The 24,530-nt window shown below is 39.2% G+C and overlaps 1 protein-coding gene across 1 annotated transcript in view; it reads left to right on the top strand.

Annotated features, from left to right (window-relative positions):
- The window catches only part of VPS4B (vacuolar protein sorting 4 homolog B), a 31,563-nt gene continuing 7,033 nt past the window's right edge, over nucleotides 1–24,530 (top strand). Inside the window, exons 1-8 of the mRNA XM_019937191.3 lie at nucleotides 1–277; nucleotides 11,453–11,564; nucleotides 12,881–13,037; nucleotides 16,160–16,227; nucleotides 20,059–20,178; nucleotides 22,641–22,797; nucleotides 23,187–23,335; nucleotides 23,837–23,918. Of these exons, the coding sequence (XP_019792750.1) occupies nucleotides 251–277; nucleotides 11,453–11,564; nucleotides 12,881–13,037; nucleotides 16,160–16,227; nucleotides 20,059–20,178; nucleotides 22,641–22,797; nucleotides 23,187–23,335; nucleotides 23,837–23,918 (872 nt within the window). The 5' untranslated portion in view covers nucleotides 1–250. The remainder of the gene's footprint in view (nucleotides 278–11,452; nucleotides 11,565–12,880; nucleotides 13,038–16,159; nucleotides 16,228–20,058; nucleotides 20,179–22,640; nucleotides 22,798–23,186; nucleotides 23,336–23,836; nucleotides 23,919–24,530) is intronic.

Genomic DNA, 24,530 nt, shown 5'->3' with positions numbered 1-24,530 from the left:
CTGAGGCTAGAGGCCGGACGAGAGCCCGAAGGGGCTCAGGGTTGCGGAAGTTTTGTGAGGGTTGGGGGGGCCGCTGGCTTTTGGAGCGCAGTGTTGTTTTGGAAGAAGTTCCGGAAAGGAGGCCGCCGCTTGAGGTCCAAGAGCCACCGGCCTGCGCACGTTTGGGTCAGCTCCGGGCTCGACTCGACGTTGCCACTGTAGGTTTCCTCTGCCCCCGTTCCTCCTCGAGGAACCGCCTCGTATCTCCGCCATGGCATCCACCTCGAGCAACCTCCAGGTATCGCCATCCTCCCGCCCCCTGGAGAGCCCAAGCCAAGGGGAGGCGCTGGGCGTGGGGTGGGAAGTGGGGGGCGGGGAAGAGGGAGGAAGCGGTGGCGCGCCGGCCCAGAGGCAGGTGGGAGAATTGGACGCTTTCCGCATGCTTCCGGGGTTTCCCAAGTCCACTGGCTTTGTGGGACTTCTGACTTTTGTTGAGGATTTTGTTTTTGTTTTTTCCTTTTCAAACCAGCCGAGTTTGAACCGAGCTGGGCAGAGCTTTGAACAGAGGCACGAACGCTACAGTCAGTGTAAGGGAGAGAGGAAAGAACATAATGTATCCAGTGCATTACTCTGGACCAGTTGAAAATAGGGTGATTCGAGTTCTGTCCTAGTTCCTCAAGCTGGTGTAGCAAAGCCTTTTCGAGCTGTCAGGTGAATAGAAACGTGAGCACAGTCTCAGAATCTGAGGAATCCGTGAATTCATTGAGCTATACGTTCAGGTGCACGCTAATGGCTCCCAAAATATAGTATATAAATAAGATCATGGAGTTTTCTTAAACTCCTTTGTGACTTCACTTTCCCACCCCTACCGCAGTGAGTTCAGTGTTTTGTTCATAAAGCATGTAATCCTGATACTTTAGACTTAATTGCTAGACCTCTGTGGAATGGAATTCATGGAGATGAGAAATTTTTCAAACAGTGTCTCCCATCCCTAGAATGGATCTGGGGCTTCAGTGGAGTTTAGAATATGACTTAACCTCGAGAGCTCCAGTCCACTAGTCAAGTTTGGGACAAAAGAGTAGCGTGAATCCCTATATTGAATCTTTGTCTTGATCTTGCAGTTGAAAAGGCTTTTGTTGAGTGCCTGGTATAGGCACCTGGGATAATTAATAGAGGATATACTGAGCCCAGGATAATTGATGCCGAAGAAAAATCACTGAAAGTAGACTGATTTAAATCGAGATCAAATTTTCACCAAAAAGGAGGTGGGCACTTGATTGGGACTTTTATCTTGAAAATCAACCCAAAAGATTATGAAAATAAATGTTTTATGTCTTTAACAAAATATAATTGCAACGTGACTTATTTCTTAGAATAAAGAATAAGTCATGTGTTGACTTATGTGTATTTTTTCCAACAAGATTTCATTAAACTGAGATGCAACAATCTTCACTTAACATTAGTTTTTTGTAGCCCCATTCAGAAGGGGTTTTTTTGGTAAATGTACTTGGAAAAAGTATTGGTCATTTGATAAAACTGTTGTTCCTTTGAGGATCAAAGGTGATTTCTTTTGAAATGCCTTGTTTTCATCCTTGTTGGTTTGTCAGTTAACTGAATAGTTTTATTCCACCATCTTTAAAAAATGTTTTTATTGAAGTTTTATTGATTTACAATATAGTTTCAGGTGTACAGCATAGTGATTCAGTATTTCTACAGATTATACTCCATTAAAAATTAACACAAGATAATGGCTGTAATTTCCTGTGCTATACGATATATCCTTGTTGCTCATCTATTTTATACATAGTACACCAACTTTTATTTGTCAAGAGTTTGCATGTGATTTGGGCATTCTACAATATAATTTTCATCTATTTACTGATCATTTTTATTTTGCAACATTTGCAGTTTCATTCTGTAATCCTTTGCATCATATTTGGATTGGATTGTGGATGTTCTTCAGTGAATCAGCTCGAGATTGACCCATATTAAAGGCATAATTGATAGTGTTAAACAGAGGGAGAGATAATGAGTTATACTTTTATCAGTGGTTGAAAGCACAGATGTGCTTTCTCATTCAACCTTTTCCACCTTCTAATGTAGGAAATTTGGATGAAGAATATTCAACTAACGAATCGATTTCTCACTGAACAAGGCAAAATCCCCGTAGCCAGATGCTTATAATCAAATGGAGGAATGCAGATAACTAAAAATCAAAATAAAATAATGCAGTAATGCTCTAATAGAATTAAAGGTTAGTGTGGGAGGGCAGAAAGGAAGGGCTTGTGTAACTCTTCAAGGATAGATGAGAAATGTTCCGCAGAGAAGATGATGTGAGCTTAGATAAGAGTGAAAGGTACTGACACTAATTTTCTGCCTGGTGTTTGATGTGATCTCATTTAGTCCTCAAAACAACTCTTCAAGGTATTACTCCAGTTTCACAGTATAAGGAACCAAAGCTTATTAAGTTTATGATTTGCCCAAAGACATACAGTTAATTAGTATTGAAGACTTGGATTAATTTTGAATCCAGGTCTATCTGCTTATAAGTCTGTGCTTTTTCACTATGAAGTCATGCCTTCTTGGACAAGAAAGTGGGATGCAATCCAAGCAGAGAAAAACAACATATGCCTCAGTCTAGAAGTGTAATAAACCTCGCAGAGGGTTGGGAGAAACTGCAAGTTCATTGTGTATAGAACTCAAAGTTTACTCAGTCCTGAATATTTACTTTTCTGAGTGTCTACTATGTCATGCATTTTGCTACATGTTGGGGAATCATAAAAGAAATGTATCATCCTTGATTTCCAAGGGCTTATATTCTGCCGTGAAAACATCAGACATAAAGGGACTACTAGGATACTTTGTGACCTTTGGAAGGATGTACAAGAGGCAGTGGAAATTTAGAGGAAGCAGAGGCTAGGCCTCCTGGGGGTGCTGGGAAAGACTTTGCAGTTGGAGGACCACGGTGACTGTGCTGAGTGTTGGACAATGGGATAGGGTATTCCAGGTGGAGAGCACACTGTACACGGAGGTATGAAGTCTGAGCCATCTGGGTTGTCCCTGTAGTTTGGTGTGACGGGAATGGAGTGTGCCAGGTGAGGGGTCAAGCCTAGTTAAGCCACATGACAAGGAGCAGTGTGTGCTGCACATAGGTGATTGGTCCCCATCCTGCTGTCAGAGGGGAGTCAGAGAAGGCAGTAAGCTCAGGTTTTGGTTTTAGAATGAAACCATTGTGTGTGTACAGGGCATAGCTTGACAGTGGGGATTACAAGAAGAGGGGGCATATTTGGGGCCAGGGTGGTCCTGAACTTCAGGGGCTTGAAATGCTTGTGGGGACAGTCAGGTAGAACTGTCCATTGAGCAGCTGGGTACATATGTATAGAACTTAGGCTAGGCTGGGAATAAGGATTTGGGAGTTAGTAGCATATGGATGGTAGCAGAGGTGTGGCCGTCTTGGAAAGTTTATAGAATGAGGAAAGACAAGGACCAAGGCACAGACCCAGTGGAATATCAGCGTTTAAGGAGAGAGAAAAGGGAGCCTGAAAAAGAATCGTGACATAGCCAAGAGTCAAACCTGGAGAGGATGGTGCGTTGATGGCCAAAGGAGGCCATGTGAGGTGTCTCTTACGAGGGCTAAGTGCTCACCTAGTGACCCATAACTAGATAAGTGAGAGATCTCGCAGTCAAGGGGCAGGAAGCATTGCCGTGGGAGGAATCAAGAAACCTAGATGAACTTCGGGTTCTCTTTGTGGCTTTGCTGTGGAGGTGAAGAGGCAAGTATTGAATAAGATGGTAGCTACATGGGCACCTTAGAATTGGGGAGAGCTGGTGTGTTTCTGTTGGTGTTTTGTGGCTACGAGTCTAAGATAGGACTTGCATACATTTTTATGCTAAGGAATGCTCCCCCAAAAAGGGAAAGGTTAGGTTGGGGAGAACAGTTGAGCTGTTAAAATCGAGGGGACTGAATGTCTGAGGAGGAAGGTAGGAATGGGCTCCAGAGCACCAGGGAAAGAATCAGCCTTGAAAGACAGGGGCTGGGACAGCTTTCCTCCTGAGATGGGTGGGTCTGGAATTTACCCAGTTTCCCAGGGTTTTCTAGCGTGGGCACATCATGGTCTCCTAATCTGAAAAGGACAGTCCCAGGTGTTCCCAGCCTTTGTGCCTCCATATCGATGACTGGATCCTGGCTGACCCTGAGATTCAGTCAGTCTTGTGCCAGCCTCCAGAATATAAAAAAGCCAGTACAACAGGCATGACTCCTGGCTTCATGGAGCTTATATTCTAGTGGGAGAGGACAGGCCAAAACAAAACAAAACCCACATGCACAGAAACAAGCCACTGGAAGGATTTTAAACAGAAGAGTGGCGTGTTTTAAAATGGAATAAATTTGGGAACCATCAGCCTGAAGATAATCAGCTTCAGTCATTGAGAACAGCTCACATAGGGAGGGAGGAAACAGAAGGACGCCCGAGCCCTGAGGAGCCCTGATGCTTCAGCGTCAGGTTCAAGGAGAGTCAGCGAAGGAAACTGAGCAGGAGCTGTCAGCGGCGGGAGGAAAGCGGGCAGAGTGGCGCTCGGGAGCTCGGCAGAGGGCAGCGCTCCAGAGGGAAGTGATGCTGCTGTAGAATACTGTCCAGAGATCGAGGTGGACGCAGAGCTGGTCTTTGGATCTGGCACCACAGAGAACCTTGATATGAGCAGATTTATTGATAAGATAAGGGACAGAAGCCCAGATTGGCAGCTGAAGGGTAAGGAGAAAAAAAGGAACTGGAAAGAGTAGAGACTGCGCTGGTGAGGTTTGGGTTCTGAAGGTAGCAGAGAAGCAGAACCAAGCTGAAGGGGGTTTTAGTGTCAGGGCTAGCTGAAGGAGGGCTCTTTGCATGCCTGCGGTGCAAGTCCCCTTCCTTGTGGAGCTTCCCTGTATACTAAAGGAGATGGCCAGTAAGTGAGTATGCAGGGGAACAATGATAAACACAGCAATGGGATAGAAGTGCAGGGTGAGGGGAGGGCTGAGATCAGGGGTGGGGTGCAGCCTTTGAAATAGGAGAGGAGGGAGGGCCTCTCTGAGGACTTGGCATGTGAACTGTGACTGAAAACGAGACCCTTGTGCATCCATCTGGGGAAAGAGCAGGGAAGAGTGTTGTGGGCAGAGGGGTCCTAGTCCACAGGCTGCCTGAGTGAAGGAGGACTAGAGGGTTTCAGGTGAGACCCAGACAGAGCCAGGGCCCAGGTAGATCATGACCCAGCATTTGGGATTTATTGTTCGCAGTGGGAAGCCATCAAAGGGTGCCCTTCACTGGTGCTGTGTGGACTTCCGTATCAACTGTGGAAGCAGGCTGACCGCTTCGAGGAGGCTAGGCGGTAGGTTTGACAGATGTGATAGTGGATTGAGCTAGGGTGGTAGCGATGGAGACAGTCAGGGTTATATTCTGAAAGAATAATTGGCACTCCCAAACCATGCAAGACATGGTTAATTTTGTTTCAAATGAAAAATGCTAACAGAAACAAGGGTGAAGTGGAGCATTCATCAGGCGAAAAACAGATGCATATCCTCCAATCATCATCTTCGATTAAAGGTTTAACATGGGCTGTCCAGTATGGTAGCCACATGTGGCAATTTAAATTTAAATTTTACTTAAATAAAACTTAAAACTCTTCAGTCACATTAGCCAAAAGTTTCAAAAGCCATATGCTCCCGTATTGGACAGTGCAAATACAGATGCATCCATCATCAGAGAAAGGCTGCTTTAAAGTGATTGGTACCATATTTGGAGCTAGATTTTTAAATACTGACTGTACGAGTTTTAACAAATGTCATTTTGGTTCCTAAAAGAGGGCTGACAGCAAATGAGGGGAATGCATAGCTGAAGAGGTGAGTGGCACAGCAATTCAAAATAGCATAAGAAGGAAATTATAGCCAGAAAAAGGAAGAACTTACTTCTGCTACATGACTTAGCCTCTGAGCCTTCTGGATACATTTTTATAAGACCAGGTACACCAAACCACCGTTTGACCAGGTGCTGTGACTCCACCCTTTATATCCTGCTGAGTTTACCAAACTTGGAAATTTAGCTCCAAGTTCAGGCTATTTGAACTGTGAAACATGTACTGCTACATTTTATCAGTTCTGAGACACACCATTTATTTTTCTTCCCTCCTGCCACAGCAGAGGGAAGGCCTCTTCCTCCCATTTATCCCATCTCTATGCAGTCCATGAGCAACTGCTTCAAAATACAATATTTTCAACATATGATTAGTTTTTGGATTATTTGAATAATTTCTTATCTTAATTGTATGCTTATTTTTAATATAGCATAGCCATGATTATTTTTTTCTACTGGCTCTTATTTCTGTTGAATAATTTTACTACCTAAATTAATACAGGTGGAATGTTTCAGTAAATCATGCTTGTTCTTAATTTGTATGTGTGTGCATATTTTAAAATATTAAAAATAGTTTTCTTAATGAAAATTTTATTTTGAGATGATTGTAGATTCACACGCAGTTGGGAGAAATAATACAGAGAGGGCCTGTGTACCCTTCACCCAGTTGTCCCCAATGGCAGCATCTTGTAAAACTATATAGTACAGTATCACAACCCGGATGTTGACATTGATATATTCTACTGTCTTACTCAGATTTCCCCAGTCTTAAGTGTGTGTGTGTGTGTGTCTGTGCACACAGAGTTCCGTCGAGTTAATTCCTGTATCCCCCCGCCGTAGTCATGATACAGTAGAGTTCTCTCCCAAAGGATCCCTCTCGTTGCCCTTTTATAGCCACAGTTACTTCCCTTTTTCTTCCCCCCGCATTCCTGTCTCCTGACAATACTAAACGGCTCTTCACCTCTGGTTTTGTCATTTGAGGTTAATGTGAATGGAATCATGCAGTATGTAACCTTTTGGGATTGGTTCTTTTCACCTAGCTTAATTCCCTCAAGATTCATCCAAGTTGCGTATATCAGTAGTTCATTCTTTTTTGTTACTGAGTAGTACTCCCTGGTCTGGGTGTACCACGGTTTAACCATGAAGGGCATCTGGAATGTTCAAGTACAAGTTTTTATGTGAACGTAGTCTTTATTTCTCTGAGATAAATGCCCAGGAGTGGAGTTGCTGATTCATGTGGTGGTTGCGTGTTTAGATTTGTAAGAAAAACAAACCTGTTTCCCGGAGTGACTGTACCTTTTTACATCTCAGCAATGTATAAGTGATCCAGTTCTCTATCCTCACCACTGTTTGGCATTGTCACTATTTTTTATTTTAGCCATTCTGATACATGTTTAGTGATATCTCACTGTGGTTTTAATTTGCATTTCCCTAACGGCTAGTGATGTTGAACATCTTTTCATGTGCTAATTTGCCATCTGTATATCCTTTTTGGTGAAATGTCTATTTATGTCTTTAGCTTATTTTCTACTTCAGTTGTTTTTAAACTTGATTTTTGAGAGTTCTTTCTGTATTCTAAGTACTAGTCCTTTCCCAAACATGTGGTTTGCAAACATTTCTCCCACTCTTTGGCTTGTCTTTTCATCCTTTTAACAGGCTGTTTTACAGACCCAAAATTTTTAAGTTTGATGAGGTCCAATTTATCATTATTTTTTTTCCTTTGAGGTGTAATTGATATATGTTATATTAGTTTCAGGTGTGCAACATGGTTCGATATTTGTTTGTATTGTGAGGTGATCACCACAGTACATCTGGTTAACATCTGTCACCATACATAGTTACAAAATATTTTTCTTGTGACAACTTTCAAAAACACGTAAGAGAGTATTATTAATTATAGTCACCATGCTACACATGACATCCCCATGACTGATTTGCTTTATGCTGGAAGTTTGTACCTTTGGACCCCCTTCACCTGTTTTGCCCACCCCCCCACTTGTGGCAACCACCAGTCTGTTCTCTGTCTGTGAGCTCATTTTTTGTTTTTTTGGGTTTTTTTTTTAGATTCCCCATATAAGTAAGATCATATGGTATTTGTCTTTCTCAGTCTGACTTATTTCACTTAGCATAATGCCCTCAGGTTCCATCCATGTTTTTGCAAATGGCAAGATTTCCTTTTTTATGGCTGAATAATATTTGATATATATATTTTTTCTTTATCCAGTCATCCTTTGGTGGACACTTAGGTGTTTCCATATCTTGGCTGTTGTAAATAATGCTGCAGTGAACATGGGGGTGCACATATCTTTTCAAGCTAATATTTTCATTTTCTTCAGATAAATACCCAGGAGTGGAATTGCTGGATCATATGATAGTTCTGTTTTTAATTTTTTGAGGAACCTCCGTACTATTTTCCATAGTAACTGCACCAATTTATACTTCCATCAACAGTACACTAGAGCTCCCTGTTCTCTACATCCTCACCAACACTTTTTATTTCTTGTCTCTTTGATAATAGCCATTCTGATGGGTGTGAGGTGATAACGCAGTGTTGTTTTGATCTGCATTTCCCTGATGATTAATGATGTTGAGGACCTTTTCATGTACCTGTTGGCCATCTGTGTGTCTTCTTTGGAAAAATGTTTATTCAGATCCACTGCCCATTTTTTGATCAAATTGTTTTGGTTTTTGCTCTTGATTTGTATGAGTATTTTATATTTTTTAATATTAACCCCTTGTCAGATATATATGATTTGCAAGTATTTTCTCCATTCAGTAGGTTACCTTTCATTCTGTTGATTATTTCCTTTGCTGTGCAGAAGCTTTTTTGTTTGATGTAGTCACACTTATTTTTGCTTTTGTTGCCTTTGTGGCATCAAATCCAAAAAATTATCACCAAGACCAACGTCAAGGAGCTTATCATCTGCGTTTTCTTCTAGGAGTTTTATGGTTTCAGGTCTTATGTTCAAATCTTTACTCCATTTTGAGTTATTTTTGTGTATTGTATAAGATAGTATTCATTTTCATTCTTTTGCATTTGGCTGTCCAGTTTTCCCAGCATCATTTATTGAAGAGACTGTTCTTTCCCCATCATACATTCTTTGCTTCTTTGTGGTAAATTAATTGAGAACATATGTGTTGGTTTATTCCTGGGCTCTTTCTTCTGTTCCATTGATCTATGTGTCTTTTTTATGCCAATATACTGTTTTTATTTTTTCTTTTTATATATTGTGCTTTTGGTGTCAAGTCTAAGAACCCTTTGCCTAGCCCTAGATGGTGAAGATACTCTGTTTTTTCTAAGGATTTTATAGTTTTACTTTTGTGTGTGTGTGTGTGATACGCAGGCCTCTCACTGTTGTGGCCTCTCCCGTTGCGGAGCACAGGCTCCAGACGCGCAGGCTCAGCGGCCATGGCTCATGGGCCTAGCCGCTCCGCCGCATGTGGGATCTTCCCGGACCGGGGCACGAACCTGCGTCCCCTGCATCGGCAGGCGGACTCTCAACCACTGCGCCACCAGGGAAGCCCTACATTTTATATTTAAGTCCGTGATCCATTTCAAGTTAGTTTTTGTACAGAGTACAAGGTTTAGTTTGAGGTGTTCTCCCTCTTTTTTTTTTTTTTGGCTTATGGATGTTCATTTGCTCTGGAACCATTTCTTTAAAAGCCTATCTTGGGGCTTCCCTGGTGGCGCAGTGGTTGAGAGTCCGCCTGCCGATGCAGGGGACGCGGGTTCGTGCCCCGGTCTGGGAATCTGGGAAGATCCCACATCGGAGCGGCTGGGCCCGTGAGCCATGGCTGCTGAGCCTGCACGTCCGGAGCCTGTGCTCCGCACGAGAGAGGCCACAGCAGTGAGAGGCCGGCGTACCACAAAAAAAAAAAAAAAAAAAAGCCTATCTTTCTGCCATTAACTTGCCTTTCTATATCTTTGTCAAAATTCGGTTGGACGTAGCTGTATGGATCTATTTCTGGTAGTTGTGTGTGGGGGTTTTTTTTAAGTTATTTACAACTTTTGAACTTACAAAACAGAAACAGACTCACAGACTTAGAGAACAAACTTATGGTTGCAGGGGTGGGGGAGGGACAGTTAGGAAGTTTGGGATGACATGTCCACACTGCTGTATTCAAAATGGATCTGGGCTTCCCTGGTGGCGCAGTGCCTAAGAATCCGCCTGCCAGTGCAGGGGACGTGGGTTCCAGCCCTGGTCCGGGAAGATCCCACATGCTGCGGAGTAACTAAGCCCCGTGCACCACAACTACTGAGCCTGCGCTCTAGAGCCCGCGAGCCACACCTACTGAGCCTGCACGCCACAACTACTGAAGCCCGCATGCCACAACTACTGAGCCCGCACGCACAACTACTGAAGCGCCCAAGCCTAGAGCCTGCACTCCGCAACAAGAGAAGACACCACAGTGAGAAGCCCACGTACCGCAACGCAGAGCAGCCCCCGCTCGCCACAACTAGAGAAAACCCACACGTGGCAACAAAGACCCAACGCAGCCAAAATTAAAAAAATAAAATAAGTTTTAATAAAGTAAAATAAAATGGATAACCAACCAGGACCTACTGTATAGTACAGGGAAGTCTGCTCAATATTATGTAACAACATAAATGGGAAAAGAACTTGAAAAAGAATAGATACGTGTATATGTACAACTGAATCACTTTGCTGCACACCTGAAACTAACATAGCATTGCTAATCAACTCTACTCCAATATAAAATAAAAAGTTAAAAAAAAAGTACTACAAAAGTTGCCCATTTCATTATGGAATTTCTGGAAGATGTGAAGAAGTAGAAAATGAAAAAAATTGAGTCTTATCAAAGATAAGCTCGTGAAATTTCCTTCCCATCTTTCTTCTGTGCTTTTTAAAAGTTTATTTATTTGTTTGTTTGCTGTTGTTTCAAATACATGATCTCATGCTATATGTAAAAATTGTATAATGCTTTTTAAAAACTTCCATTATTCATTTTTCCATATTATTACAAATACTGCTTAATATTTAACAATTCTACTTTTTATATTGTGTGGCATCTTTTCGCTATTTAAAATTTAAGTTTTCAAGTTTTGTTTTTGTTTTTTCAAAAGACCTCTCTGGTTTGTCTTTGCTCAGTGAACCTTTTAGTTAATTACTGAGTTAAAAGATTTGCGTATTTTTCAGACTCTTAGTATTTCATTGCCCTATTGCTTCTGAAGGGGTTTTACCCCATTTAAATTTTACTATTGTCATATGCTTTAGACATTTGATTTTTGAGAATTTCCATAAATGCTTTTAACTTGAATTTTCATGTTACTTGATTATTCCTTACTGGCCCTGAGCTTGACTTTTGTTGAGTGAAAAATTATGTGAGAATCTCAGTGATTGGTACTAGATAAAGAGGTGTTCAGATAGCATTTACCTATAGAAGAAATGTAATTTGCATTTTATAAATAATTATAATTTATAATACAATGCAGTTGTGATTTAGAAAAAAAAGGTAGATTTGTTTTAAGGTTGCTTTCATTTTTAAAGAAAACATTCAACGTGATTATTTATTTCAAACTTATGCTATGCTTTGATTTTGATGGTATAGTTTTGCCTCCCTTCAAACAGAAAGCGATAGATCTTGCTAGCAAAGCAGCCCAGGAAGACAAAGCTGGGAACTACGAGGAAGCCCTTCAACTCTACCAACACGCTGTACAGTATTTTCTCCATGTAGTTAAATGTAAGGTCATCATTTGTTTTTTTATTTAAAAACACTAAAAAGATTATTCTGTTTCATTTATAAAAATTGAAGTACAATGCCAGAAAATTATAAACCATCAATTTGCAAAAGAGTCCCACTAGCTTCTTAGTAGTTTTTAAGTACTTAACCAACAAATGTGCACAGCTGTCATAGTTATTACTTTGTACACCTAAACATATTAAAATGCCATATAGTCAGTACGAAAAAGTTTTCATTTTACTGGTTATGTACCCAGATTATGTAATCTGGACCTACTCATTTTCTAAACATCTCTTTGAAAATAGATGTTTTAAAAATAGGTTGGGGGACTTTCCTGGTGGTCCAGTGGTTAAGACTCAACGCTTCCACTGCAGGGGGCGCGGGTTTGATCCCTGGTGGGGAAACTAAGATCCCACATGCTGTGCTGCGCAGCCAAAACAGAAACAAACAAAAATAGGTTGGGAGACATTTTGTGTATTTCCAAATATGTATTCAGTGTTTACCACCTGCCAGCTACTGTTCTAGGCACTGAGATACAGCAGTGAGGAAGAAATGGATAACGACCCCTGCCTTCATGGATCTTAAACCTAACGCTGAACATATGTGAAATAAGACATTGAAAAAGTGTCTTTCTGGCAAACTTCGTTTTTTTTTTAAATAAAAATTTTAGCAGTTGGATAATTTAGGATTTTCTTTTGAGCTTCCCTATTTAATTTTGAGGTTTTTCTGTCACATTAAAGTGAAACTAAGAATTAATCATAACATATAAGATAGGTGGGGCTAATCCCATACACTGCGTATATTGCTGAAGTCTCCTTTTCAAACAACTCTCACAGGGGCCTTTAGTAAAATTACTGTACTGGTGGTACTCATAATATATGGGATTTCTGTCACTTTTTATACTCTGAAATAAAGCTTATGTAGACGTTGATGGAAATGGTTAATATTGCTTTACTTCTATTTGTCTTATAATTGGTTTTGTATGAGATAAGCCGCTTTTAGCTGTCTGCACAGAATGTAAGGGAAGAGTATGAAGCCCACAGAATATTAAATAATTTCTTCTTATTATTTAACATTAACTTAAGATATCCTAGTGTCTTGCTCAGAACTCTCTCTGATTCACACTCACTGTTGGCCCCCAACCCTGCTGGAGGAAGGAATAGAAAAGATTGATAATCATGGATTATGATGAGCTAGAGATGATCTTTTCTCTCTCCTCCAAAATAGATTTTCCTTTTTGGAAAAGTATGTCTAGGAGTTTTATACCTGTCTGTAAAGAATACTAAAGGAAAAATCTCTCTCGTTTCCCTCAATAGATGAAGCACAGGGTGATAAAGCCAAGCAAAGTATCAGGGCAAAGTGTACAGAGTATCTTGATAGAGCAGAAAAACTGAAGGAGTACCTGAAGAAGAAGGAGAAAAAACCACAGAAGCCAGTGAAAGAGGGACAGCCAAGTCCAGCTGATGAGAAGGGGTATGTATTTTAGAGTGAGATTGTATTGTATCGAATTACAGCATAAAACTTAATTTAATTTGTGAAGGAAATTTCCTTTGTTTAAACTAGGTGTTGGCAAACCGTGACTCATGGGCCAAATCTGACCTGCTGCCTGCTTTCGTAACTAAAGTTTTATTGGAACACGGCCTCATGCCTTCACTTACCTGTTATCTGTGGCTGTTTTTGTGCTGTACCAGCAAAGCTGAGTAGTTGTGACAAGGAACCGTATGGCCTACAAAATCTAAAATATTTACTGTCTTGTTCTTTACAGAAAAAGTTTGTGGACCCCTAGTTTACCAAGCTTTGGGGGTGATATACCTCAAATTGCTCTCCTTGACTGCCTGGTAGTAGTAGAAAAAACATTTGGTAGGAATGCTACTCAATTCTTTACCCTCTGCCCATTATGTAATGAAGTTTAAAATTGTAGGAGTAATCTGTGAATTGATTCTTTGACTAGTAGTATTGACTTAGTACTAAGCACACGGACAAAATGAAAAACAACTCTGGTAATGTAAAACAAATTTTGGATATATAAGTTTTTTGATGTGGATTTGCATCAGATTTGCTTTACTTTATCATTGTAAAGAAAGCGACACAGCATAATTTATATAAACATCAAAACTCATTTTTGAAATGTCTTCCTAGATGGGGGATATATCACTTACAGATGCAGAATTTATATATTCAACACCTAATGTGTGCATGTCAGGCTCTGTGCTGAGCAGTGGGAACATATTCTACCCAGATCCTCTGATCATTCTATTAATTGGAGCCAGAAGTTGTTCCAAGTGACAACATACTCGGAGAAAACAAGACTCTGGGGTGGGGTCATCTGGCTTCATTGGATATGAAGGCAGGAAATTCTGATTAGCATTATAGGATGTAATACTTACAGTTCATGGTAAGCAGTGGTACAAGCAACTTAGATAACCCCTGTGGTCACCAGGCATGGAGTGCCCTGGAGGCAGTGCTTTGGGGGCTTTGTGGCTACTACGAAAGGCCATTTTGAGAGCTAGAGTTGACAGCCTGCCTCAAATTACATGGGAGAGTTTGAAAAAACTTACAAGCTCAAGGTTTTATATTCTCTGTTCAAGACATGGTCGGGGAACCGGAGAGTTCCTTTGATACCCCTAAGAATATTTTATCTTATAGCTCTAGCATTGGCATGACAAAAATTAGACCCCAGCTGATCTCATAGCTTATTGGATTTCAAAATCAGTTGAACCCCACTGGGTTTCTTGTGTGAAATTTGGGGCATATATTGTAAGACTGGGACTCCAGATGAAAATGAAATGAAAGCTGTTGGGAAGGATCAGTTGACCTCAAGTACCTGGACCCCCAGATCTCGCTGAGACCCCCTGCCCCGCAGAAACGTCCTCTCCCCCGGGAGTTGAGCCTCACCTGGTCTTGCTTGGAGACCGTGTAGTGTCCCTCCTAAGATGTCTGCCTAGCAGGGGGATACCAGTTCTGTGTTGGATGGCGGGACCCACTTTAAGCTGAAATGGGGTAAAGCAAAGAAGCAATTACCTCTTGCTAATGGATGCACAGAAATAAATGGAGATAAAGCACAGATGCTCACAGACACAGTTCAAAGCTGACACAGTTCAGCTTGGTGATGAGATGGAGTGTGGTTTTCAGAAGGCTCTTGGCGGGGCCCCTCTCACTGCTCAGGGTGCGTGCTGCCTCATAAGAGCTCACTGTAAAACAAATGCTAAATGCTATTTTCGTTTTTTGCCTTCATTAAAGCGATGATCGTCTTTGGATATCTTTCAGTTACTGAAAACAGTACTAATGTAGGTCTTTTGTAAAAGCAAAGTGGCATAAAGCAAACTTTGGGAAAGCAGGGATCCCTGTAGTGCATTCCCTTACAGAATTCGAGGGCCAGGGAGTCAGGTTTGGATGCCGCATGGCTAGGAGAAATGCCCCCCTCCACCAGGGTAGTTCCAGCAGGGATCCCACTGCTGCCAGCTCCTTTGCCCAGCATTCCGGTGCCGGGGAGTGGGCAGTAGGCCCTGCCACAGCGCCCTCAGCAAAGCAGTGCTTTCACCTACAGGCGTCTCCTCGCATGCAGCCCCTACCTCAGTTGCTTGCTTCTGCCCTCCAGCAGGACTTTGGTCTCCTGTGGAGCCTCAGCTGCAGGCGAGCCTGGGAAGGGCAGTTTTATAACAAGTACAGTCTTTACTGTACAAGAAAACGCAGTAGAAGAAGGTTGGAGTGAATGTCAAGATGAATCAGTTTGCAGTCTCCACCTTACCCATAAATAACCCCACCACCCTGTGATAACCAAGCAAGCCCATTCTGAGATAAAACCTGTCAATCTTTTTACTCCCCTTTATGTCTTATATGTGAAAAATAATGTAATGCCATATTTTTTGCTTTGAAGATTGCAGTGTATTCTGTCACATGCTAATCCTTATAATTGAATATACATTATTTCTAATTTTTTCCCTATTGCAAACAATATGGGCATGATTATCCTTGTAGTCAAATCCTTGAACTCATTTAAAATTGTTTCCTTAGAATAAATCCCTAGATATGAAATGTGTGCATTGATCTCCTTGTTCTTTGGGGTCGGTTCATTTTCATCAAAAGCTTCATCCATCCTTTGGAACCCCTAGGCTAAGGGTTATGCACCTTTGTACCTTAAATAGTTGATATTTGAGGGGGGTTTTTTCCTCCTAGTTATGGCTTCTTGTTCTAATATATAGTTTGCCTGGTCCTGATTTTTTTTATTGTTAATTGTTTACAACACTCCTGTAATTCATCTTAAATCTTTTGTGGAATGAGGTGTGGGTCATGCATTTATGAATTAATATCAGTACATAAATAGGTATGTCGTGGGAATTTGGAGCTAGTTCCTGACTTCATTCTGGTCGTTTTGTCCATTTCCTGTTCATGATTCCATTTTGATGGGTAATATGCCTGCTTACTATTTTATTTAGTATATTCTGAAAAGTAATAAAATAAGCTTAACTTTTAATGTGAATGTCTTACTTTGCCACTTAAATTATGGATATTTCAGGTTAATCTTTTCCTTTATTTTTTGCCTTACTTTGATAGCAATGAGTGATCATTTGAATATATTAAATTCTTTTTATTAGGAATGACAGTGATGGGGAAGGAGAATCTGATGATCCTGAAAAAAAGAAACTACAGAGTCAACTTCAAGGTTGCTTTAGATTTCATTTTTAAATTTACTATTTTATTTTTAAAAAGCTCATAGTGAATTGTCTATTTGAATTGGGTTTTTTTTCCCACCTGTATTTAAATGAGGTTCAAGAACTGGCTTTGGTTCCCAGTGGTCACATGCTGGCTTTGTTGAGAACATGTTTATAAGATTTGCTCTATAGGGTCTCTAATGGGTTGGTTTTTTTTCCATGCAGTAAAAATATTGTTTCATTTTGTATCTGCCTTAAAAGCTTACTCTCTTTCATTTTGTCTTATTTGCCCCCTTTTAGAGAGGGTAGCAGTTATACTATTAGCTTACTATAAAATCTGATGGTATTGAAATTTCCTGTCAGAGGAACAGAATGCATTAGGACTCACACTTGGCTTTTATTGCTGTTGCTGTAGCGTATTCATTGATGCTATTTTTTTCATGTTTCCTACCTGCTCTTCCTAATCTGCTTTTTTATCCCATTTCAGCATTCCCATTTACATTTCCCTCTTTCGGCTTTCAGTTTTTTACCTTCCACACCTATAAAAGCCCTTTCTCCCTACTGTAGTGAAGTGGCATGATCCAGAGGGCATAGATTGTAGCTGCATTCACATCTGGATTCCACTCCGGGATCTGCTGCCTAAATCTGTCTAGTCTTGGGCAATTCCCTAACCTCTCAGAGTCTGAGACCCAGCTCTCAAGTGGAAGTTAAGAATACTTTCAGGGCAATTAAAAGGTTAATGACAATGTAAAAACTGCCTAATATTACATCTGACAGTACTAGGGACTCAGTAAATAGTAGCTCTGTGTATCTAAAAAGGCATCTATTTAATTGCTGGCTTCTTTAGCTACTGAGACTTGATTGTTCTTTGATATGTTACCTAATGATTTTTCAAGTTGAATTTTATGCTCAGTCATTGGTAACATGTATTTTATTCATTTGAATCTTGCTGAATAGAACACATATCTGGGAAAGATATCCATTAAGGCCAGACCTTTAATCTTGCTATTCTGATCTCCATTTTGGTAATATTTCTGTCTTACCGACCCCTCTGGGATGTATAGGGTAATACTATAAGGATAGTATTTTGAAAACACTACAGTTAACGAGGGTATTTTTACACGCCAGCGTCAATGGTGGGTGTAGTCCAAGGGCAGTAACTGAGTTTGCACTGCCTCGAGCAGTGTGGTCATACTTCATCCTCGTAAGTATTTTTGGGCAACCCAGTGGTCCATGCCAAGTGGCTTTATTTTACTTGTAAGGCAAAAAGCTTTTTTCTATCTGTTCTTTTGGTTTTGTTCCTCCTCTCTGTGGCTCTGCCCCACGGAAGTAAAAATTGGATGGTATCTTTAATTTTGAAAAAGATACAATTTTTAATAAGGAATTTTTTTTTACATTTCCTATGAGTGATGATAAGGCCCAAGGATGTATAAAAATACAGATGCTTAAAACATTTAAATGAGGAAATTTATTTGGAATTTCAGGATGAAATAGAATATGAAGGAGTCCTAGCCTTTCGTATCTGAGAATCCTTTTTCTCCATCTTTTAGTTTCATGGTTTGCTGATGGATTTCGTCGTATAATATCCTTTTTTGAATCTTCCCTCATTTTTCCTGAAACAATTTTCCAAATCTTTTTACTTCTGTTTTAGGTTATGGCATTAAGTGTAATATTTTATTATTAAAATTAAAGTTCATGATTTGAATTTTCTTTTAATTTTGATATTCAGTGACTTTGAGGTTAAATAACATATTAGTATAATAAATAGTATAATCAAAAGAATGGATAAATTTGTACAATTGGGAATTATCAAATTACTTGGCTTTTATTTTCTAATAATCCCTCTCTTTTAATTTTAAAAATCATTAATCAGTGTCTAATAATTGATACTACTTTTGTCTAAATAGTCTTTTATCACTGAACATTCCAAAGTCACCTAGCTTAAATTTTTAAAGAGAAAAGTATTAGTTAAATGTGGAGATAAATTATGACACATTTAGAAAATTCATAACAAAAGATTTTAGTTGACCAGATAATGCTTATATATAAATTTACTTTTGTTTAACTGACACAAAATCCTATCAGATGATGTAATATTTTCCTCATGTAGGGTTACTAATCTGTATGGGACATAGAAAAGAAAAAGTGAATTGGCTATTTTTCTTAATTTATACTTAGTCTGAACTTTTAGAATGCTAAAAGTGTTTATGGTTTCATTTCTTTTTTATTTTTTAAATAAACTTATTTATTTTCGTCTGTGTTGGGTCTTTGTTGCTGTGCGCGGGCTTTCTCTAGTTGTGGCGAGCGGGGGCTACTTTTCCTTGCTGTGCGCGGGCTTCTCATTGCAGTGGCTTCTTTTGTTCCAGAGCACGGGCTCTAGGTGTGCGGGCTCAGTAGTTGTGGCTCGTGGGCTCAGTAGTTGTGGCTTGCAGGCTCTAGAGCGCAGGCTCAGTAGTTTGTGGCACATGGGCTTAGTCGCTCCGCGGCATGTGGGATCTTTCCGGACCAGGGCTCGAACCCATGTCCCCTGCATTGGCAGGAGGATTCTTAACCATTGTGCCACCAGGGAAGTCCCTCATTTCATTTTAATGTATAGCTAAAGATTTTCATAATTTAGGGAAGTAAGTTGCAGAGTATAGCATTCTTAGAATAATAGATGATCTTTCAAAACAAGAAAAAATACCCATAAAACTAATATCATAGGTAATCAGTAGATTGTGTGAGTGGTGATATTATACTTAAAACAATTACACATCACCTTTGAACAGGCTACTTTGTAGTTTGTAGTTGAGCAATTTCTATATACTGAAAATTGGGAAAGATTTTGATAAAAGATCTGGAAAGTTTTGCCAGCACGCTATAGTAAGAGAAATCTTTTGTGGACTCTTACTGATTTTTACTTCTCCTTACTGCAACAGTTTGCTATGGCTTTTGAATATATTGTGTCCAAAAACTAAATCATTTGAATGACTTTGTTAATGTACAAAAATTGTAAATAGGTCTATTTAGAAGCCGGATAGAAAATTTGGCAAACCTTGGGAAAGTATTGCATGTCTGTAAGAGTACACCTTCTCCTCTCCATCATCCCTGTCCCTTCCTCGCCCCTCCCTTCCCCTCTCCCTCTATCCATCCATCCATCCATGTGCCTATCTTCAGTTAAAGTCGTTAAGTGTATTTTCTTTCTGTAGTTAAGGAGAGCATTAGATCACCGTTTCTTTTGATTAGAAGGAGAAATAGGGCTTCCCTGGTGGCGCAGTGGTTGAGAGTCCGCCTGCCGCTGCAGGGGACACGGATTCGTGCCCCGGTCCGTGGAGCGGCTGGGCGCGTGAGCTATGGCCGCTGAGCCTGCGCGTACGGAGCCTGTGCTCCGCAACCGGAGAAGCCACAGCGGTGAGAGGCCGCATACCGCAAAAAAAAAAAAAAAAAAAAAGAGAGAGAAATAGGAGCTATTCCAGAATCAACGTACTCAAACATTACAACTACTTTTTGTAACGTTTGGTGCTCTTCCTAGCACTCTAATGTTCATTACGTTATTTGATCTTTCTACTAACCTGTCTAAGTAGTTTGGGCAGATGGTATTGTTTTTATTTCACCGTGAGGAAGTGGAGGTAGAAACGTTAAGTGACTTTACCCCAGGTTATCTGGCTCCCCACCCCAGGTCCTGACTCCCCCTCACTACTCCCTAACAACTTCGTCCTCATCACACACTTTCAGAAATGTTTTTAATACATAGAACTTTTCCAGACAAAGTTATAATGCATTTCTGTATTTCATCATTATTTCTTGTTGTCTTCTAAATGTGATGGAATAGTCCTCTTTAAAGATGACCTAATTTTTTGTAGGCGCCATTGTTATAGAGCGACCAAATGTGAAATGGAGCGATGTTGCCGGTCTCGAGGGAGCCAAAGAAGCACTGAAAGAGGCTGTGATATTGCCTATTAAATTTCCTCATCTCTTTACGGGTGAGATGACCTTTAAATAATTATTTTTGATGGTTTTTTTTTTTAAATGTGTTGATGACTGAAGTAAAGTATTGTGAATTCTTGTCATTATATCACGAGTTGTTACCTTAATTCTGTTGTAAGGCAGTGATATACCTTTACACAGATGCTTATTTCATATGCATATACATATTTATAATATATTTATTGCAAAAAAACCTAAATGTCAAACAATAGGGCATAGGGTAAATCATGGACATACAGTAGAATACTGTGCACTCATTAGAGTATAGGATACCATCTACATTAAGAAATTTAGATCTACATTATAATTGACATAGAAGAATGTCCACCTATATTGTAAAGATCAAAAAGCAATTTACATAGTATGTATAGTATGATTCCACGTTGTTAAATGTGTGTGCTGAGAAATAGGTGTAGAAAGATTGACATAAAAATGTTAATGTATGTCTAGGAGATGAGATTATGGGTGATTTTTACTTTCTCCTTTGACTTTGATCTGAATTTTTTTGCAGTGGACATGTGCTAGTCTTATAAGAGTATTTCCATTTCTTAAACAGAGGAGTTAAAATTATTGAACAGTTTCATATGAAGCACGTATCCTCTAGTAGCTCTTTATCACTGCAAGGAGAATATTGCTAACCCACCATCTGGGTACAGTTGAAGTTACAGCTCCAGCAGTACGTGGTTTGTCTGTGCTGAACCGTTCCTTCACGTTGTCCTTTTTTTGACTGATAGCCTGTGTTTGTGATATGGCTATACCCACAGTCTAACAGTGAAACAGAGGTTTTTCCTTTTAAAAGCAAGCTGGTTTATGTAGAGAGCAAATCTGTGATATTGGCCTCAAACTGAACAGGTCCAGACAGTGATGTCGTATAGAGCAGTGATGAAGAGCAAGGACCCGTGGGCCACCCGTTGTCCACCTAGCTTCGAGGTACGACTCACAACCTCACTTCAGGAATATGAAACTAACAGTGTAAAAGTTGACATCATAATCCTATAAAGGTACAAAAATACGGTTGAACTCATTTTATGTTGTGTTACTTACACCAGTGTTTCCCAAACATGAGTCCTATATGTGTCATCTTCATGAATTTTTCCATATACGTGTACCATTATTTTTTAAATATTTTTCTTTAAATCACTCACTTTTAGAGCAGACTTTTTATTAAACTGTAACATAATATACAAAGACATGCAGGAACCCATAAGTGTTCAGCTTCATAAATTATCAGAGTACACCTGTATAATCATCACCCAGATAAAAAAGTACTGCTGGTAACCTAGAAATCCCTCTCTGCCTCTTTCCTCCCCAGAGGTAATCACGCTTTTGACTTCTAATACCATAGATTGTTTTGCTCACTTGTTTTTACTTAGTAACTTTATTTTAGAAGACTTATTTGTATCTCTATAAATGGAAAAATTAGTGTTTTTATAGAATGCATTTTAAAAATTACTTAATTGACAAGTATTTGTATACCACCTAAAAGCATCTCATTGCCACCAGTGGTATATGTACCGCACTTAAGGGAACACTGATTTATAATTGCAGACATTTAAAATAGGCAAATAGAATTCAAGTAAAAGTTGAGGCTTTTATAACAATAAACATGATATTTAGTTTTGCCATCAGTCATCTGTATATCATTCTTTTACAGACACCGTGTGTCCACCCACAGTTTACACCTAGTAGGTTTTTTTAATGTGTATTTGATATTTTATTGCCAGTTGTAACCCAGCCTGGTTTATTTAAGGCAGCATTATAATTTCTCATTAGCAGAACTGAGATACAAAGAATTTACTTGTTCACTTGCTATTATATTTTGGCAAAACTAGTATTTAAGGTAGAGTCCGCTTATCATTACCCAAGCACTGGAATGGGAATCTGCCACCTGAAATAACCTGTGCTTCCTTGTGGAATCAGGAATTGAGTAGAACTTCACCAGTCATCCAAACTGTGTTAGTTTCACTCCTCCAAAGGTCATAAATATTTTTAAAAGAATATTTCCAGCTGCCCTTCTCCTGTGAGTATAGTTTCTCCTACAATATTCTGATGTTGAGCAGTGCACATAGTAGATGATCAGGAAGTACCTTTTAACTGAATTCTTTTCTCTTTAATAGACTGGAAGGCCTTGGAAGGCAGAGATCCTTGTATTCATAGTTCTCTGCCTACATGTCGTGGTTTCAATATGTAGTGGTTGAATGAGTGAGCAAGCAAATGAACTTTCTCTTAGAAGGATTATAGCTATATAAACACAGTTTTGACACAGTGGTCTCTAGAAAAAGCAAAGTACACTTAGGACATACTTACCTTAGATTGATTTATTTAAATGTTGTTTTATTCTACGGCTAGCTTTAGAGTGGAAACCTCTTCACGGTATTCTTCACTGTGGATGATGTCTCTGGTAACTGAAGTCAACAGTCTTGAAAGTCTCATGTTATTTTTCTAATGCAAATTTTAGGCAAGAGAACACCTTGGAGGGGAATCCTGTTATTTGGGCCACCTGGAACAGGAAAATCCTATTTGGCCAAAGCTGTAGCAACAGAAGCAAACAACTCAACATTTTTCTCAATATCTTCCTCTGACCTTGTTTCTAAGTGGCTAGGTGAAAGTGAAAAGTAAGTAATAAATTGATTTTTTTTTTAAGTTTTTCTTTGCCTGATAGTCACTATTTCAGTCTATAAAGTAATAGGTTTCTTATATCATTAATAGACGTTCAAAAAAAGTGCTATTATAAATACAGGTGGTATTCATTTCTGTTAGATTAGTCCCTAGTTTGGAATTTATTTCATAGGGAGAAGATAACATATATGATATGTGTATGGTTTAGTAAATCATGAAATGAATTATCCAAATGTAGTAATCTTATTTTAGAGATCAAAACGTGATGAGACTTTTTAATCTGTAGAGTTCCTATACTATTGGTATATAGTTTTGTTTTAGGTTTTTCATTGTCATGTGTCATTTACTATTTTTTTTAGAAATTGAAACCTTTATTTATTTTTAGGCAAGTTAAGTACTTATTCCAACTTGCCAGAGAGAGTAAACCTTCCATTATCTTCATTGATGAAATTGATTCTCTGTGTGGTTCAAGAAGTGAAAATGAAAGTGAAGCTGCACGTAGAATTAAGACAGAGTTCCTAGTTCAAATGCAAGGTAGTGTTGCTGATTTTTTAAAATAGTTTCTCTTTATCGTATAATCATTATTATGATAGTAATGGAAAAACTTTCAAGCAGCATTTCTCCGTTCTTATAGTCCAAGTCTTATGCCATGTCTCGTTCTGATCCACATGCATACATAATTTTTACCCAGTTGTAATCATCTCGTTGGTATAAATAGTGAAGAGATTAATATATTCACTTATAACATGCCAGAAACAATATCAATAAAAGGAATACATAAACTTCAAATTAAATCTTTCAAGAAATATTTTGAAAACAATATTAATAGTATTTTCCCACAGTTTAGGAGATTCTAGGGAATATTTGCATCATATTCTAGTAGTAAGAAATGTGGTTAAATACAGTTTTTTTCAGAGAGAAAGTCTCAAGATGAGGCATTTTAACATTAAAGTACCACGTTCATAAGAGAACATATGATGTTCAAAGAACACTTGAAATGACAAATTATTTAAAACATTACCTATTTTGATGCAGGGGTTGGTGTGGACAATGATGGAATTTTGGTTCTGGGAGCTACAAATATACCCTGGGTTCTGGATTCTGCCATTAGGCGAAGGTATGACGATACAGTAAATACCTTATTTCTAATTACAATATAATAAGTGAATATTAATTCCCATTCTGTCTAGTTGAGGAGGCATTCTGATAACTTCAGAATGTTTTTTAATGTGCTTGAACCCTATTGGCCCCCGCCTTAGGGAAGAGAGGCAGGCACTTGTTTGTTTGCCTGCTGTGTTCAAGATCCAAGATTTACACCTACTGGAATCTTTCACGTTCGAAAGTATGTTACCTGATGCTTACTTTAGTTCTAATTAAGCTTAGTAGGTGCACTGATGCTTCAGAAATTTATATATACAGTTTGATATTTCAATGGAAAAACCTTCCATTGAAGGTTTTTCCATTTTGCTAAATATAAAATTTTAGCAAAATGACAATTCTACAAGTTAAAGTATGCTAAGAAAGATATAGTTTCAGTTTAAAAAATTCTGTCTATAATTTTTTAACTGAATATGAAACTTGAGCTACAGGAAAGGTATACAGACTCCTTACTTTTCACTGCTTCACAGTTCCCTATCCCATTGATTTAATTGTGCATGGTAAAAATGAACACTTCAGTTTTTGCTGCTTTTACCCCATTCACTTGATGGTTTGCCAGAATGTTAGATTA

Source organism: Tursiops truncatus, chromosome 13 (assembly GCF_011762595.2).
Source record: "Tursiops truncatus isolate mTurTru1 chromosome 13, mTurTru1.mat.Y, whole genome shotgun sequence".
NCBI classification, from domain to species: domain Eukaryota; kingdom Metazoa; phylum Chordata; class Mammalia; order Artiodactyla; family Delphinidae; genus Tursiops; species Tursiops truncatus.
Note: the sequence above shows the minus strand (reverse complement) of the source record. Positions and strands in the feature narration are given on the sequence as shown.